The 14,075-nt window shown below is 34.7% G+C and overlaps 1 protein-coding gene across 1 annotated transcript in view; it reads right to left on the bottom strand.

The window, feature by feature from the left end:
- LOC136843725 (ubiquitin carboxyl-terminal hydrolase 8-like) overlaps positions 1–14,075 on the bottom strand; it is a 125,231-nt gene that overhangs the window by 68,418 nt on the left and 42,738 nt on the right. Inside the window, exons 7-8 of the mRNA XM_067112360.1 lie at positions 12,673–12,838; positions 10,989–11,148 (exon numbers count right to left, since the gene is read on the bottom strand). Of these exons, the coding sequence (XP_066968461.1) occupies positions 10,989–11,148; positions 12,673–12,838 (326 nt within the window). The remainder of the gene's footprint in view (positions 1–10,988; positions 11,149–12,672; positions 12,839–14,075) is intronic.

Genomic DNA, 14,075 nt, shown 5'->3' with positions numbered 1-14,075 from the left:
ACACACAAACAATTACATAAGTCTCGCTACGGTCTCATTTAGGAGTCCGTTCAATATAAAAGATACTGGGAACATGAACATTATAACATTTTTTGCTATATTACTTAGTATATTACTATACTCGTATTTTTGCTATATTACTAAGTAACTAAAGGATATTTCCCATAACTACCACAAACTGAATTTTATGATTTGTATCTAATCAGCACAATATGTTTGTTAACCCTTAAACGCCGACTAGACGTATTGTACGTCGACTAAAATTGTCTGTCGGGTGCCAAGTGGACGTACAGTACGTCGACTACAAAAAGTTTTTTTAAATATTTGAGGAAAAATAGTTATAGGCCTAGTTTGCGAAAGTATTTTAAATCACGTGCCTTGAGGGATGCTGGGAGTTCACGGATCACGCTGTTGTTTTGTTTACAAGAGTTACCCAGCTGTGCATACACAAATTTCTTTCTTCTCGCACTACAAAGCATCAGTGACACATCTCAGAAATTCTTTCATCACTTTGTCGTAATTTTTGCACCGTTTTATATTAACAGTTACATAAAGTTTTATATATGAAAATGTGTGCAATTTCATGTAGAATACAACAAAAAAACAACCCATGGTTGTAGCTTTTATAAGTTTTGAAATATTGCCATATAAATCACGATAAGTGCCAAAATTTCAACCTTCGGTCAACTTTGACTGACCAAATGGTTGAAAAAATGCAATTGTCACTAAAACTCTTACATTCTAGTAATATTCAATCATTTACCTTCATTTTGCAACAAATTGAAGTCTAGCACAATATTTCGATTTATGGTGAATTTTTAAAAAAATTTTCCTTACGCCGGGCGCGGTAACTCGCCAAAAATCTCAGAAATTTTTCGCCACTTTGTCGTAATTTTTGCACCGTTTATATTAGCCGTTACATACAGTTTTTTATATGAAATGCAATTTCAATTTCATGTAGAATACAACAATAAATAACTCATGGTTGTAGCTTTTATCAGTTTTGAAATATTTCATATAAATCACGATGTGCCAAAATTTCAACCTTCGGTCAACTTTGACTCAAGCGAAATGGTCAAAAAACACAATTGTAAGCTAAAACTCTTTCATTCTAGTAATATTCAATCATTTACTTTCATTTTGCAATAAATTGGTTTTATGGTTTTATGATTTATGGTGAATTTTTTAAAAAACATTTTCCTTACCTCCGCTCGCGGTAACTGCTGAAAATCTCAGAATTTCTTTAGTCACCTTGTCGTAAGCTTCGCACCATTTTCTATTAGGTGTTACATAAAGTGTTATACATGAAAATGTGTGCAATTTCATGTAGAATACAACAAAAAATAACTCATGGTTGTAGCTTTTATCAGTTTTGAAATATTTTCATATAAATCACGATAAGTGCCAAAATTTAAAACGACGGTCAACTTTGACTCAACCGAAATGGTCGAAAAATACAATTGTATGCTAAAACTCTTACATTCTAGTAACATTCAATCATTTACCTTCATTTTGCAACAAACGGGAAGTCTCTAGCACAATATTTTGATTTATGGTGAATTTAAAAACAAAAACTTTTTCATACCTCCGACGTGTGTTGTTTATTTTAAAATCTCAAATTTCTTTGAATCACCTTAGTAAGTAATTTTACGCTTTTAGTTTTTCATGGGTGTTACATAAAGTGTTATACGCTTGAAAATGTGTACGATTTCATACAAAATATAACAAATAACTCATAGTTTAGCTTTTATCAGTTTTGAAATATTTTCATATAATTCACGATAAATAGAAAAAATTAGACCCCCTTGGTCAACTTCTTTCGACGAAATGGTGAAAACTGCAATTAATAGCTGGAAACACTTACAGTCTAGTAATATTCAATCAATTACCTTCATTTTGCAACAAACAGAGGAAGTCTCTAAGCTGTCTTCAATTTATGGCCAGATTTTGAAAAAAACTTTTTAGTCCACATACGTTCTGAATTCATACCATCATTTTGTGATATTATATTTCTCTGTATTTAACTGATGATTTCACAATTTGTTATATACCAAAATCATCACAATTTAGTGTGATAATACAACGAAAAATAACTCATTAGCTTTAACATTTTGCTCTCATGGCGCAATTTGTATACAATTATATATGAAATTTTTTTTTTTTTGCTGTCATATATTTCAATATTTATATATGATAATATTTTTTTCATTTCTGATGGTTGCATACCAAACTTCAGGCAATGACAAAAAAGGAGCCAAAATGAACTCTTAATCTTAAAAACTAAGCATGCTGTGATTTTTGAAAAACTTTTTCTTTGGGCGCTAACTCCAAACATGCCAGCATCACGGCAGACACTTTTTGTAACAGAGGCTATGTTTGGGTTAAATTACAATAAATTCATTGACAAAGTGCCCTCAAAATTAACTAAAGGCACACATTCAATAGTGATATTAAACAGTCAAGACTAAAGTGCTGCTTAGTAGCCTTGAAACCTTAGTCAACATAATATTGCCACACATTAGCCCATGATCAGGCTAATCCTACTTTAGAGGCCCATATCTCAAAACATTACTTTAATAATAATAATAATATAAAAATAATAATTAATAATAATAATATCATTATTATTATTACCATTACTATTTATTATTATTATTATTACCATTATATTATTATTATTATTATTATTATTATTATTATTATTATTATTATCATTATTATATTATTATTATTATTATTATTATTATTATTATTATTATTATTATTATTATTATTCAGTGGTATAACGAGACCACTAAACAAATCTGTTTAGCTCTCACAGGGCTGGCTCAAAGGATTTGGCTTTATTAATGATAAAGTTTAGATTCTATTACTTGAAGGATACTGTTTTTTTTATTTATAATTGGGCTAATGAAAAATGATAACTACTGACAAAATTTCTTCGAATAATTGTTTCCAAAACTTGTTACTCATTGGACATTCACAAAAAATATGTTTAACTGTAAGTGTTACTCTACACACTGTACACACTGGGACTGGATCACATGGGTTATTCATTGAGAATCCATGATTGATGAATTCTAACATGAGTCAGAATTACATGAGTGTTATTCCTTTTAATTTCATATTACTTTGCCACTGCTCTTCACATGGGATAGGCTTACACCTGTCCAAATAATAATATATACTGCTATATCTCAAAGGATAATATTTTGTCATTTTTTCAGCAATGGTGAAAATTACAATTATTTGTTCAAAGGTTACATTGACTTTATACCATATTAATATCATTCATGAGAAATAATTAATATTCATGTAAAGCAATTAATACAGGGAAAGCAGGCATTTGAATTGGAATTTTTTGAAATAGTAAAAAAGAAAAAGATTGCAGTATGGATTTTTAAGGCTAAAATTTATGTATATGATATCCCTTATTCCTGTTCTGTTGAAAAGAATAACTGCATTAGGTAAATTAAATATATATGTTATATGTCTTTCTAATTGTTCAAATGATTCATTCATACTCTATACTAGTGCTTGATAAATTCTGGCCAATGCTCATACTTTGGCTAAAAATGAATAACAGAGAGGTTCTGAGTTTAGTAAATTTTTTTCATACTCAAGGCAGTAAGGAATATAGTTAAGATGGGACATTAAATGTTGAAAGTAGGTCCCACAGTCTCTGGAAAGGGTATCCAGTAGATGTATTTAGGGGTCATTTTCTAAGCAGCAGAAATTCACTGTAGGGCATTTTTTTAGTGATGTCAACATTTCATCTGTCTCAAAAGATATCCACAGGATGAGCAGAGCATTTCTGATGGAAAGGGGGCTCCATAGCCAATATATAATAAGTCCAGTGTCGCAAGTAAGAGCAGTGCTGAATTCTCATTGGTTGTCAGATCAATGAATCCGAGCAAAGCCTTCGCGTGCAAGCCTTGGAGACTGAGAGGGGGAGGCCTCCTGATTGGTTTGCTCACTTGGCTCAGGAGTGCTCAAGGGTGGCATACTACATGCCACTGTTGAAAGAAGGAGAGTCTCCAGAGTGATGTTAAGGCTGGGTTTCTCTTTCTCCATGTGCAAAGCTTCCAAGAGATGGAGGCAGCAATGGTCTGCTGCACTATTAATTATTTCAATATTTGAAATTATATCACTTCGTTGAATACTGGTATCATGGGCAGCTCGGGAATGGAATATAGAATTTAGGCCAAAGGCCAAGCACTGGGACCTATGAGATCGTTCAGTGCTGAAAGGGAAATTGCAAGTGGAAAGGTTTGAAAGGTGTAACAGGAGGAAAACCTCGCTGCTGCACTGTGAAACAACTGACAGGAAAGGATGGAAAGAAAGATGGAAGAAAGAGAATGTGAATGGAGGTACAGTAAAAGAACTGAAAGGGGTTGCAGCTAGGGGCCAAAAGGATGCTGCAAAGAACCTGGCAATTCAAATTGTACATTCTGCATAAAAATGAGACAATCCACTATTTTATTAGAACAATATGCAAAACTTTGAAACACTTGGTGTACAAGCTTCGGCAATTGTTGTTAGTACGAAACAATGCTTTAAAAAGTCCTTAACAATCTGCAGTAACTCGGCAATCATCATAACTTGAAGCAGTGTGCATTACCTTTTGGACAATTTTCAAATTGGTAAAACAATTGTCTATAGCCAATGAAACAGTCATTAGCGATTAGACATTCTTCGATATTAAAAAAACATTTGTCATAATTACAGAGTAATTCTTATTTTTAGGAAATTTTATATTTAAGGCTTTTCTCGAATGGCAGCCTTATTTGGCCTCTTAAAAACAATATTTACTTTTCAGTTATCTGGCTTGAGACCATTAGGCTATGCACTAAGACAGCTCAAGTCATTCAGTACTCTAAAACTCTCATTACTATACAGTAATGTATATTAAATTGTACTTTCAGTGAAAATTTATATACAAATTATTATTACAGTACACTGTATTGTGCAGTGTATTTTACTGCATAAAAAGTTGCCAGGAAGTGTCAATAAATTTCATGACTTTCGTCTGGCAGCATTGCCAATAATGCCTTTTTTTTTAAACATGCTGCAAAGTGGTGTTGCCAGACATAGACCGTGAAATGTATCAATACTCTTGAAGGCAGCTGTACATTGTATAGTTCCCTTTGTACAGTTTGGAAGTGACTGTATGCTGTACATTTATATCAGTGGGATAACAAATGAAAACTCACTTGTGCAAGTTCATCAGGTTACTGTATCATAGGTTTTACAAAACAAAGCCCTTACACTACCCATCAACATTCGAAACTTAGGCAGTGGTCATAGAACATACAAACGACAGGAAGTGGTTAATGTAATATACCCTTATTCTGAACACATTTTTGTAAATATCTGTCTGTGTGCCGGTAGTTGTTTTCAACAATGTCCTAATGTTATTACATAACTGACTGTGCCAATTCTCTATCCATGATCCTTTCGCGCCATGCAGTCATGGTCATATTAGCTGCTGCAGCAGCCTGATGGTTTATCACTTTCTGCTGTAGCATATTTAATCTTTGCTTCATGTCTGTTTTAATCACAGAGAAACTATTCTCAATGGGGTTGAGGAAGGGGAAAATATGGTGGAAGGTATTTCATATCCAATGCATCATTACCCACAGAAACATCTGAATGGCATGACGCATTGTCCAAAATTAATACTGCTCTTTCATCGCCAAGAATAACAGACAGTGAGGTTAGAAAATCACTGAAAACGTCTCTGTTTACACTCCTATGAATCATTTCATGATAGATCAAACCAATTCTGTCAGGTATAGCGGCAATAACTGTTACATTTCTTCCACAGACTGCTTACCATGAGATGTACGCGTTCTCCTATGGGAGCTCTCCTGCAGTGACGTCTTGTGAAGAGGCTGAATCCTGTCTCGTCGATGTAAATGAGATGACACTGTAGTCCAAAAGTATATATCCAGTGTGCACAAGTAACTGGTGCTTCCTTGGTAGCAGGAGAATTCAGAGGAGCTGGTACATCATTGAAAATTTCAAACTAATCAGCATTCCATCCAGGGCTCTTGCTATTGTTGAATCGGATACTGCTGGTTTATAGGACCATATTTCATGAAATGTTCTATTCAAATTCTTCAAGGTTATGGTTGGGATGTTTTCAGTTATCATCAGCAGCAAATCTCTACTTTCATCATCCAGTTTCGAGGGCCGTCCTCCCAATGGTGGTGTTGCAGCTGCATCTCTAAACTGTTGATATCTATATATGATAGAATAGGCAGTGGTGCAAACAGCTTCAAGTATTCTTGCAGATTTAACAAAATCTATGATTCCCTGTTTATCAACTGCTGATACCCTGGGCATGATGATAATGATGCTCTGGCAGGTGACAGGTCTAGAAGATCAATAACAACTAACCTGATCCAGTGCTGTACTTCTACAGTACACCTTCCTTACCATCTTCACTAAATGTAGAAAAAAAAAAAAGAGCTTCCTTAGTGAGTGGTAGTTTCACTGATATGGGTAGTTTAGAACAAATAATACTTTTTATTCAAATGCATTCAGTTCAATCAATAATGCTTACAGATGCATAAAAACACATTCTGCTATTTTGTTTTTGAGTTTTGCTGATCGTTTTCAATTTTGATGAAATGTTTTCCGTAACAATGAGAATGGATGCTGAACGCTGAGAACTGTTTAACTGTTGTTATGACTGTCTTATCGTTTGTGCCATTTGCCTTAAAGATATGGAAAGTGTTGTAGTTTTGCCAAATGTCTAAAAGATAATACCTTATTGTTTCGCTTACAATTATAATTTATAAATGTTGAATAGTTTCTCATTTCATCCAGTTGTTATGATGATTGTCCAACCAGTCTTGAACTATGCTTATTTGATTTGCAAAGAATGAACTGTAAAAAGGTGTAATGCCTACAGTGCACCACATGAGGTGCATTAATGTCACTACCCCCTATGGAGGCAGTTCTGGTATGGTTACCCTCTTAAATGTAGCAGGAAATTCTCTTTCAGAAATGCATAGTGGTTACAGAGGTGTACGCACCAAGGCACCCTCAGACAGGTCATCTGTAAAGATAGACCATGGTAGTTCTCTTCAAGGGACACTGCATGGAGAGGCAAGACTATTTTTCATAAATAGGCTACTAATTTTTCTTGTTTTATAGTGGATGAATGGCTTCAATTTCTTTCCCGAGTCTGTGAGACAGAAGTTCCCTTCAAAGATGCTATAAATAGCACACTTATCTTTCTTGTATTTTCCATCAAATATATCTTTACAGAAGAGTCTGATATCCACATCTTCAGGAGTGGCAAAACAGGCTTCCTGGTGGTACCAGTTTACCTTGGTTTGTCTGATGCTTCTTATGACTTCTTGATAAGTGTGTCCACTGTCAATAAGAACCTGGAAACAACCAAGCTCTGCATGTGTATCCATCCAGGAAGAGCAATGCAAGAGGGCTCTCCTGACCAAGCCCTAAGCCAAGCAAGCGAACCAATCAGGAGCTGCCATCTTTCAACACTGACTTTCCCAAGATACCCCCATATCTCTAATGTTACTTGCATGTGATGGTGAACATAACCATCAATGTCCGAGAGGCTCTGCTCTACTCTTCCTGACGATATCTTTCGAGATAGATGAAATGCTAAAGTGCCTGAAAATGCCCTGCAGACAATGTCTGCTACCCAAAAAAATGCTCCCTAAATACGACTACTGTACCAGATTCCTTTACTAGAGACTCTACAATCTACATGATATACTCTCCACATCGAACTTCCCCTCTTAACTTTACCCCTTACTGACTTCAGTATGGAATAAATTTTCTAAACCAGAACCTGTTTTACCTTTTTAGCCAAATTTTTAACCAAACATATGAACATTGGCCAGATTTTATTTAGCACTAGTATCAAAGGGAAAAGAAGAATTAAAAAGTTATATTATAAAATCAGTTCACTGATGCAGCTATTCTTTTCAAAAGAACTTGTCAAAATGAAGGAATACTCCCTTCTTATCTTTTATTCCTATTATAAATACTTTAGTCATATTCCAAAGCATAAAGATTTCATGTAAGACTTGGTCAGTCCCTTTAACATTACGATAAAGATAACATACTCTCTCTGTATATACAGTACTACCTTCAACAATACTGTACTCTGAAGCACTATTAGTGGAATTCATTATTATTATATGGGAGGCACAGTAATCCAGAACTCACAAATATGGAATTTCAGATAAAACAGATAAAAAGGAATGTCTTAAAAGCATGATTACTTTTTTCAGTATATAACCATAAATTTTAACAAAGCCTACTACATGCATCATACAAAATATAAGACACTTCATTCCAAGGTAATAGAAAAAAAAAAAGATAAGCTAGTTCTGGTAAGTTAGTTCATAAGCACTGGGTTCCCCAGGGTCCCCGTGATTAACAGAATCACTTTCCATGTAGTGTGTCTCTACACGAGAGTGCCATGCAGTTCAGAAGTGGGCACTTTAATTAAAGAAATGGCTTGATTAAAAAAATAAACTTTGGGTTTAAAAACCTGAATTTGTTTTGCAACAAAAAGTCATTCCTTCAGCATAGCCTAGTAGCAATTTAAATGGGACAGCACTGAGTTGCTTATATTCCAACGAAAAGGGAAGAACCTGAAGAGGCCAAGAAAACTCCTGGTAAAGAGAGGCATGACGAATCTAGAGCTCCAAAGGGAATATGGGGTCAAAAGCCTGACTGGAACCTTGTTAGAAACTGGAGTAACATGATGGTAAGCTGTGATAGACCATACTGCAAGCACAATAAACTTTTTGTATGGTATAACATAGGGTAACCTTGGTAACCTCAGCCTAGCAGGAAGCAAAGTCGCAGTGGTAAAGGAGAAAAGGGAGATGAACCGCTGAAGAACTGAAGGCCTAAGGAGATGATAAAAACATCCCTAAACATAACTTTTCTGAAGACAGCAAAAGTACTCAAGTGCCTTGAAGTGTTGACCAAAAACTGAATCGACCTCAAGACTCCTTACAAGGCACAAACAGTGAAATCTGATCGTGCTTCAAAAATCAAGATAACGTTGATAACCTGAATGCCAAAATGAGACAGGATATCTGTTAATTTCCAAAAAAATCTATAGTAAAGGGACTAAAATCTTTCTTTATGCCTAAGACAGCAAAGAAAAAAAATTGTCTAAAATTACCATGAAAGAGGGTCTTCCTCCCTTGTATCAGAAAATGAGAAGAGGAAATAAAAAAGCTTATTACATAAGAAAGGTTCATGGAATCCCAGTCTTGAAGTGTCTCTTGCTAACTTAAGTGAACAGCAAGCAACACATTTTCATACAAGAAAACCATGAGAGATGCTGCCTTTAAACCTAAAATTCAAGGTAAAACTAAAGAGTCTGTAAAGCCCCTCCTCATGAATAGCTGGCATACTCTTCTTGGTAGCTAAACCACATAGTTCAAGGACAAATAATCTTAAGAGCTAAGAAAAGGATTACAGTACATGTGTTTCTAAGTGAAAAAGGACAACCACTCCTAGTGGCAAGAAAACTGTGGCAATTGTTAACCTTAAACATAAAAATTCACAAGCATAGCAAATAAAGACAAGGATTCACTCTTATGCACTTATGATGACTTCCTAACAATTAACTCATATTCAGCAGTAACCGAATGTACCAAACAACATATATCAAGCTCTAACAATACTTGAATTTAAATACACTCCGAACATAAAAACTGAAAACTATCACATAACAGATTCAAAAACACTCTAAACACAAGGATTGGAAATTACTGCAAAAATTTACAAAACAAAATCTACAAAATCAAAGGAACTGAAGAATTCAGAGATGGTGAATGAAGAAAAAAAAAAAGGAGCTATAAAAACTTTCTGAAAATACTTCCCATATGGTGGCAAAAACCTTGCTAGTGCTGAAAACAAACCCAGGTAAAGGCTTTACTAAACATTTTCATTATTAACATCACACAGCACCAAAAACTAATAATTAGAATATGGCAAAATGCAAAATCAAATACTGTATGGAACTGAAGCATGGAAATCCCAAACAATTCCAAAAGTCTGGCAATCTCTGAGAGCTGCTGACCAGTTGGCAAACAAATTAACCACCTGGACTTGAATTTTTTTTTTTTTTTTTTTTGTAAAGTTGAATGAGGTGTCTGGGATTTTGTGCAGAACACGAAATAAGCTACATTAAAGTAACTGGTTTGTAAAAAAAATAAATAAGGATTTGAAAATGTATCTTCAAGGGCCTTTTACAGCAACAATAATATTGTATCATGGAAAAAGTTAACCTATATAAAAACAATCATAAAACTGGACAAAAAAATGTAGTTTCAAAAGATAGATAGATAACATAATAATAAGTTAATTCAAACATCACTTAGAACCAAATTAATTATATTATAACAGACACTACTGAAAATCATCAGGCAGAATAACTCACACAAAAAATTTATACACCCTACAGAATAATCCCCATAGGACAATAACACTTTCAGCGTGGCTTGTTTGGAAAACTGTACAGTACAAAGAATTAAAGGTTCTGTGATGTGTCCCCCTTTGGAGCTTCTAAAATGAAGCAGGCCATCACTTAAGGAAAGGCAAATGGCGTATCTACAAGATATTGGGGCAATATAATAATCAATGCATTATACATATTAATATTTTATATATATATATATATACTTTCCTCTTAAAAACCATAAAATTTGGAAAATAAATTTCCAAAGTATTTTTCATTGATGTACAAAACAAAAAGTTAAAACGATGGATGCATGCACACACTAATTAGGATTTAAGAAAACACAACGAAATACTTATCTAGCAAATCCAAATATAGCAAGTTAGTAATTCATTTCACATGGACACTGATAAATCTCAGAAGCTAACAAAAGCAATTTTATGAGAACATTAGTATTCAAAGTAACCATGTTCGTGAAAAATTCTTAATTTTTATCTCACAGTCTTATAAAAAGTCTTACCTTAACAATAGCATCTACAAGAACTGTGAGAGGTGGAGGTAGTGGTGGTCCTTCAGTAAACCAGTCACATATTATCAAGTAGTCTACTTTATCTCGAAGTGTTACCCAAAGCGTCCTGGATGGTTCTTCTAGTTCACTACCGATCCTTGCTGCAGTTAACCTGTTAAAAGTGATTTTACTGTCTTTTACAACCCTTGCAACCAAAATATATTCAGTAAAATAAAAAATGTAATTCTCATTAATGGCTTCCAATATGTCAGCACCTGCATTTCTTACAACTAGTTAAAGCTAGCCACAAAAGGTATGGAAAAAATCCGCTGCATATAGTACAGAACAGTCCAGCACCATCCAACCAAAGATATGCATCTAGATAATAAATGTACTTGGAGTGTTGTTATGTACTGTAATTTTCAGTAACACTTGGCATTTCATTATCATAAGGGTTACGTAAATTCTAGACATCCCAACATCATCAAATTACATAAATGCCTGATGTTACTAATCTACTCAGCTGTAGCCTATCATAGGCTAGGTTATAACTATTAGCACTAAGAAAGTTCATAAATACCCAATAACTTTTTTTTGTATTAAAAGTCACCACCTCCTATGTCTGTAAAACACCAGAGAAATCTCACATGAATAACATTACAGCACAGCATAAGTGTTTTTGATAGACTCATAACATAAAGAAAACTCCCAAATCTAATGCAGATCCTGTCAGGAATTGCATCAACTGCTTTCAATGCCTGCCTCAGAACTTGGTAGATGTAATATTTCTTAAAGTTAGCAGACAATGCTGATCTATACACTGAAGGACACAGATGGTTTTCTTGAAAAAAACTTTTGCATCAGGATGAAAATAAGATGTCTTTTCCTGGGTGAATCATCAAGGATAAATAGGGTTTCAACAAGAAGGCTATTTTCTCAGCAAGAAATCACCATCTAAAGGGCAAATTAATGAAAGAACTTACTCAGTTGGCTTCATAATCATCAGATGATCAACTATTACTTACACTGGGACTCCAAGACCTGCTGCATGGTTCAAAACATTGAACTTTAGTGCAACTAATAAACCATACTCACAACCCCAAAGATGGTTATGAGGGCTCAGGATATCAGGCATTTAGTGGTGGTTACCCAGCTGAGAGATAACCACTCCCCATGCAGCTTACTTCACTGATAGACCTACCACAAAAGTTTAAATTACTACCTAAAATTTGGGCCATATGGCCTGACACAAGGCTGGGAAGACCAATCAGTGCCATCAAGGGGATGGAAAGACAGATTTTCTACTACACCTGCTTGGGGGTGTCATGTATCCTATGCTACTGGGTTTTGGGTGTTTGTTACTTAACAGATTTTGTACTTACTGGGAGGCCAAACCCCCAACACTGTCTGTTAAACTGAGGTGCCAATGTACCAGGAATGACTTAAGAGTACATGTTTTGCTGTTCTGCATTCTTTGAGAACTCCCACATCATAAACTATGGCTTTTGTACTGTTGTCTTAAAAGAAATGCTGAACATCAGTTCCCATTAAAAAGAGACAAGTCCTTTGAAAGCTGCCAAGCACTCAGACTTTTAACAGTGTATTTGAATAATTAAAACTATTGTCAATCATTGTATTTCCTGTAGTAAGAAAAATACTTAAGAAACCATTAATCTAAATAATTTTTGCAACTCACCCAGGTTTTAATAACTCTTCTGGAACACTAATAACATTGGGTAACTTAATCTGAGACTCAATAAAGTGATGCTGTGGTCTTGTGTCCAAGATCATATATGTAGAACACTTTTCCTTATATAAAGAATACAACTTCTCACACGAAATACAGCCTTCCTCGGTCACTCCTGTAAAAATAGAACCAAAATAAGTCTTTCTTAATTGTATACCTAAAATGGAAAGTGTTTTGTTAGCAATCAGTCAAGCTAAATGTCATGGTGACCTCCAGTTCAGTTTTTCTTGCAATGGATGACTTTCTGATACCTTAAATTAGTTTAAATCTCAAAAGGGCATCATTTGGGAAAGCAGATTATAATTATCTGAATGTAAGAGTAATGAGATAAGCCTCTGTGAATGCTATGTATGACTTTAAAAAAATACTGCTAACAATCTAAGGCTCTGGAAATGAACAGTGAATTCTTAAATGCTTGAGCTCAAAAATATAAAATGCTTAAAAGCTTTTGCTAACACTCACCATAATCTTAGGTAGGAATATATTATACAGTTAAAACCAAGGGATGTCAAAAGAGGAAAATACAGATGCCTGTATAGAAAATGTTTCAAAAAGGCCATTAAAGGTATATTCAATAATTTTTGGACAACTGGGGACAACAATGTGCAAATTGCATATCTCAAATGTTGCACTACAGAAGTACCAGTGAAATGGAAGTGCACTAAGGAACCAACAATACAGAGGCCAGTACTTCTTTATTTTCTGAATGAACTTCAAGAACAAATTTAATGTCTGAGGTGTATCATGAAGACTTCATTGTAATGCATGAAATTGGGGTAAAGAGAGCAGAAAGCCTCCTTCACATAAGAAAATCATCTCCCAATGGCACTCTGTGTTTCAACAGAGAGGGGAAAAGGGCCACCTGCTAGCAGTAGCAAGGTTGAAACAGCAGCATGTTCATGAACACGTCTTAAACCTGTCACTGTAAGCCATTTTTTATGGATTAAGGTGCTACACTGGAGGTACCTGGAGGCTGGAGGTACCACTGTTTGTGTGTACCTGATACATATTGCATGCTGTGTGAGGAACATCAAGACAGAGAAAAAAGTCAGAACAGTTGTACACCAATGTTTTTACCATGGAATATATTTTCTTCAAGCACCCCAAGCAGGACACACGTTCAAACAACATGTGTCTGAAAGCACTCTGTCTTTCAAAGGATTTTAAAAAATCAATCCCTTGAGTTAATGCCAAGCAAGAAAAGGATGGCTCCAAAGCTTCTGAAATAAAAATGGATTAAAAATATCAACTAAATGGAAAATCTGTGCCTACTAATGAAGATGCCACTGCTAATTTTCCGGCAAATTTAATGAAGGTGATTGAAGAGAAAGGATACCTTCTAGAACAAGTTT

This window comes from Macrobrachium rosenbergii, chromosome 12 (genome assembly GCF_040412425.1).
Source record: "Macrobrachium rosenbergii isolate ZJJX-2024 chromosome 12, ASM4041242v1, whole genome shotgun sequence".
Classification (NCBI taxonomy): Eukaryota; Metazoa; Arthropoda; class Malacostraca; order Decapoda; family Palaemonidae; genus Macrobrachium; species Macrobrachium rosenbergii.
This window is presented reverse-complemented; position numbering and strand designations above follow the sequence as displayed.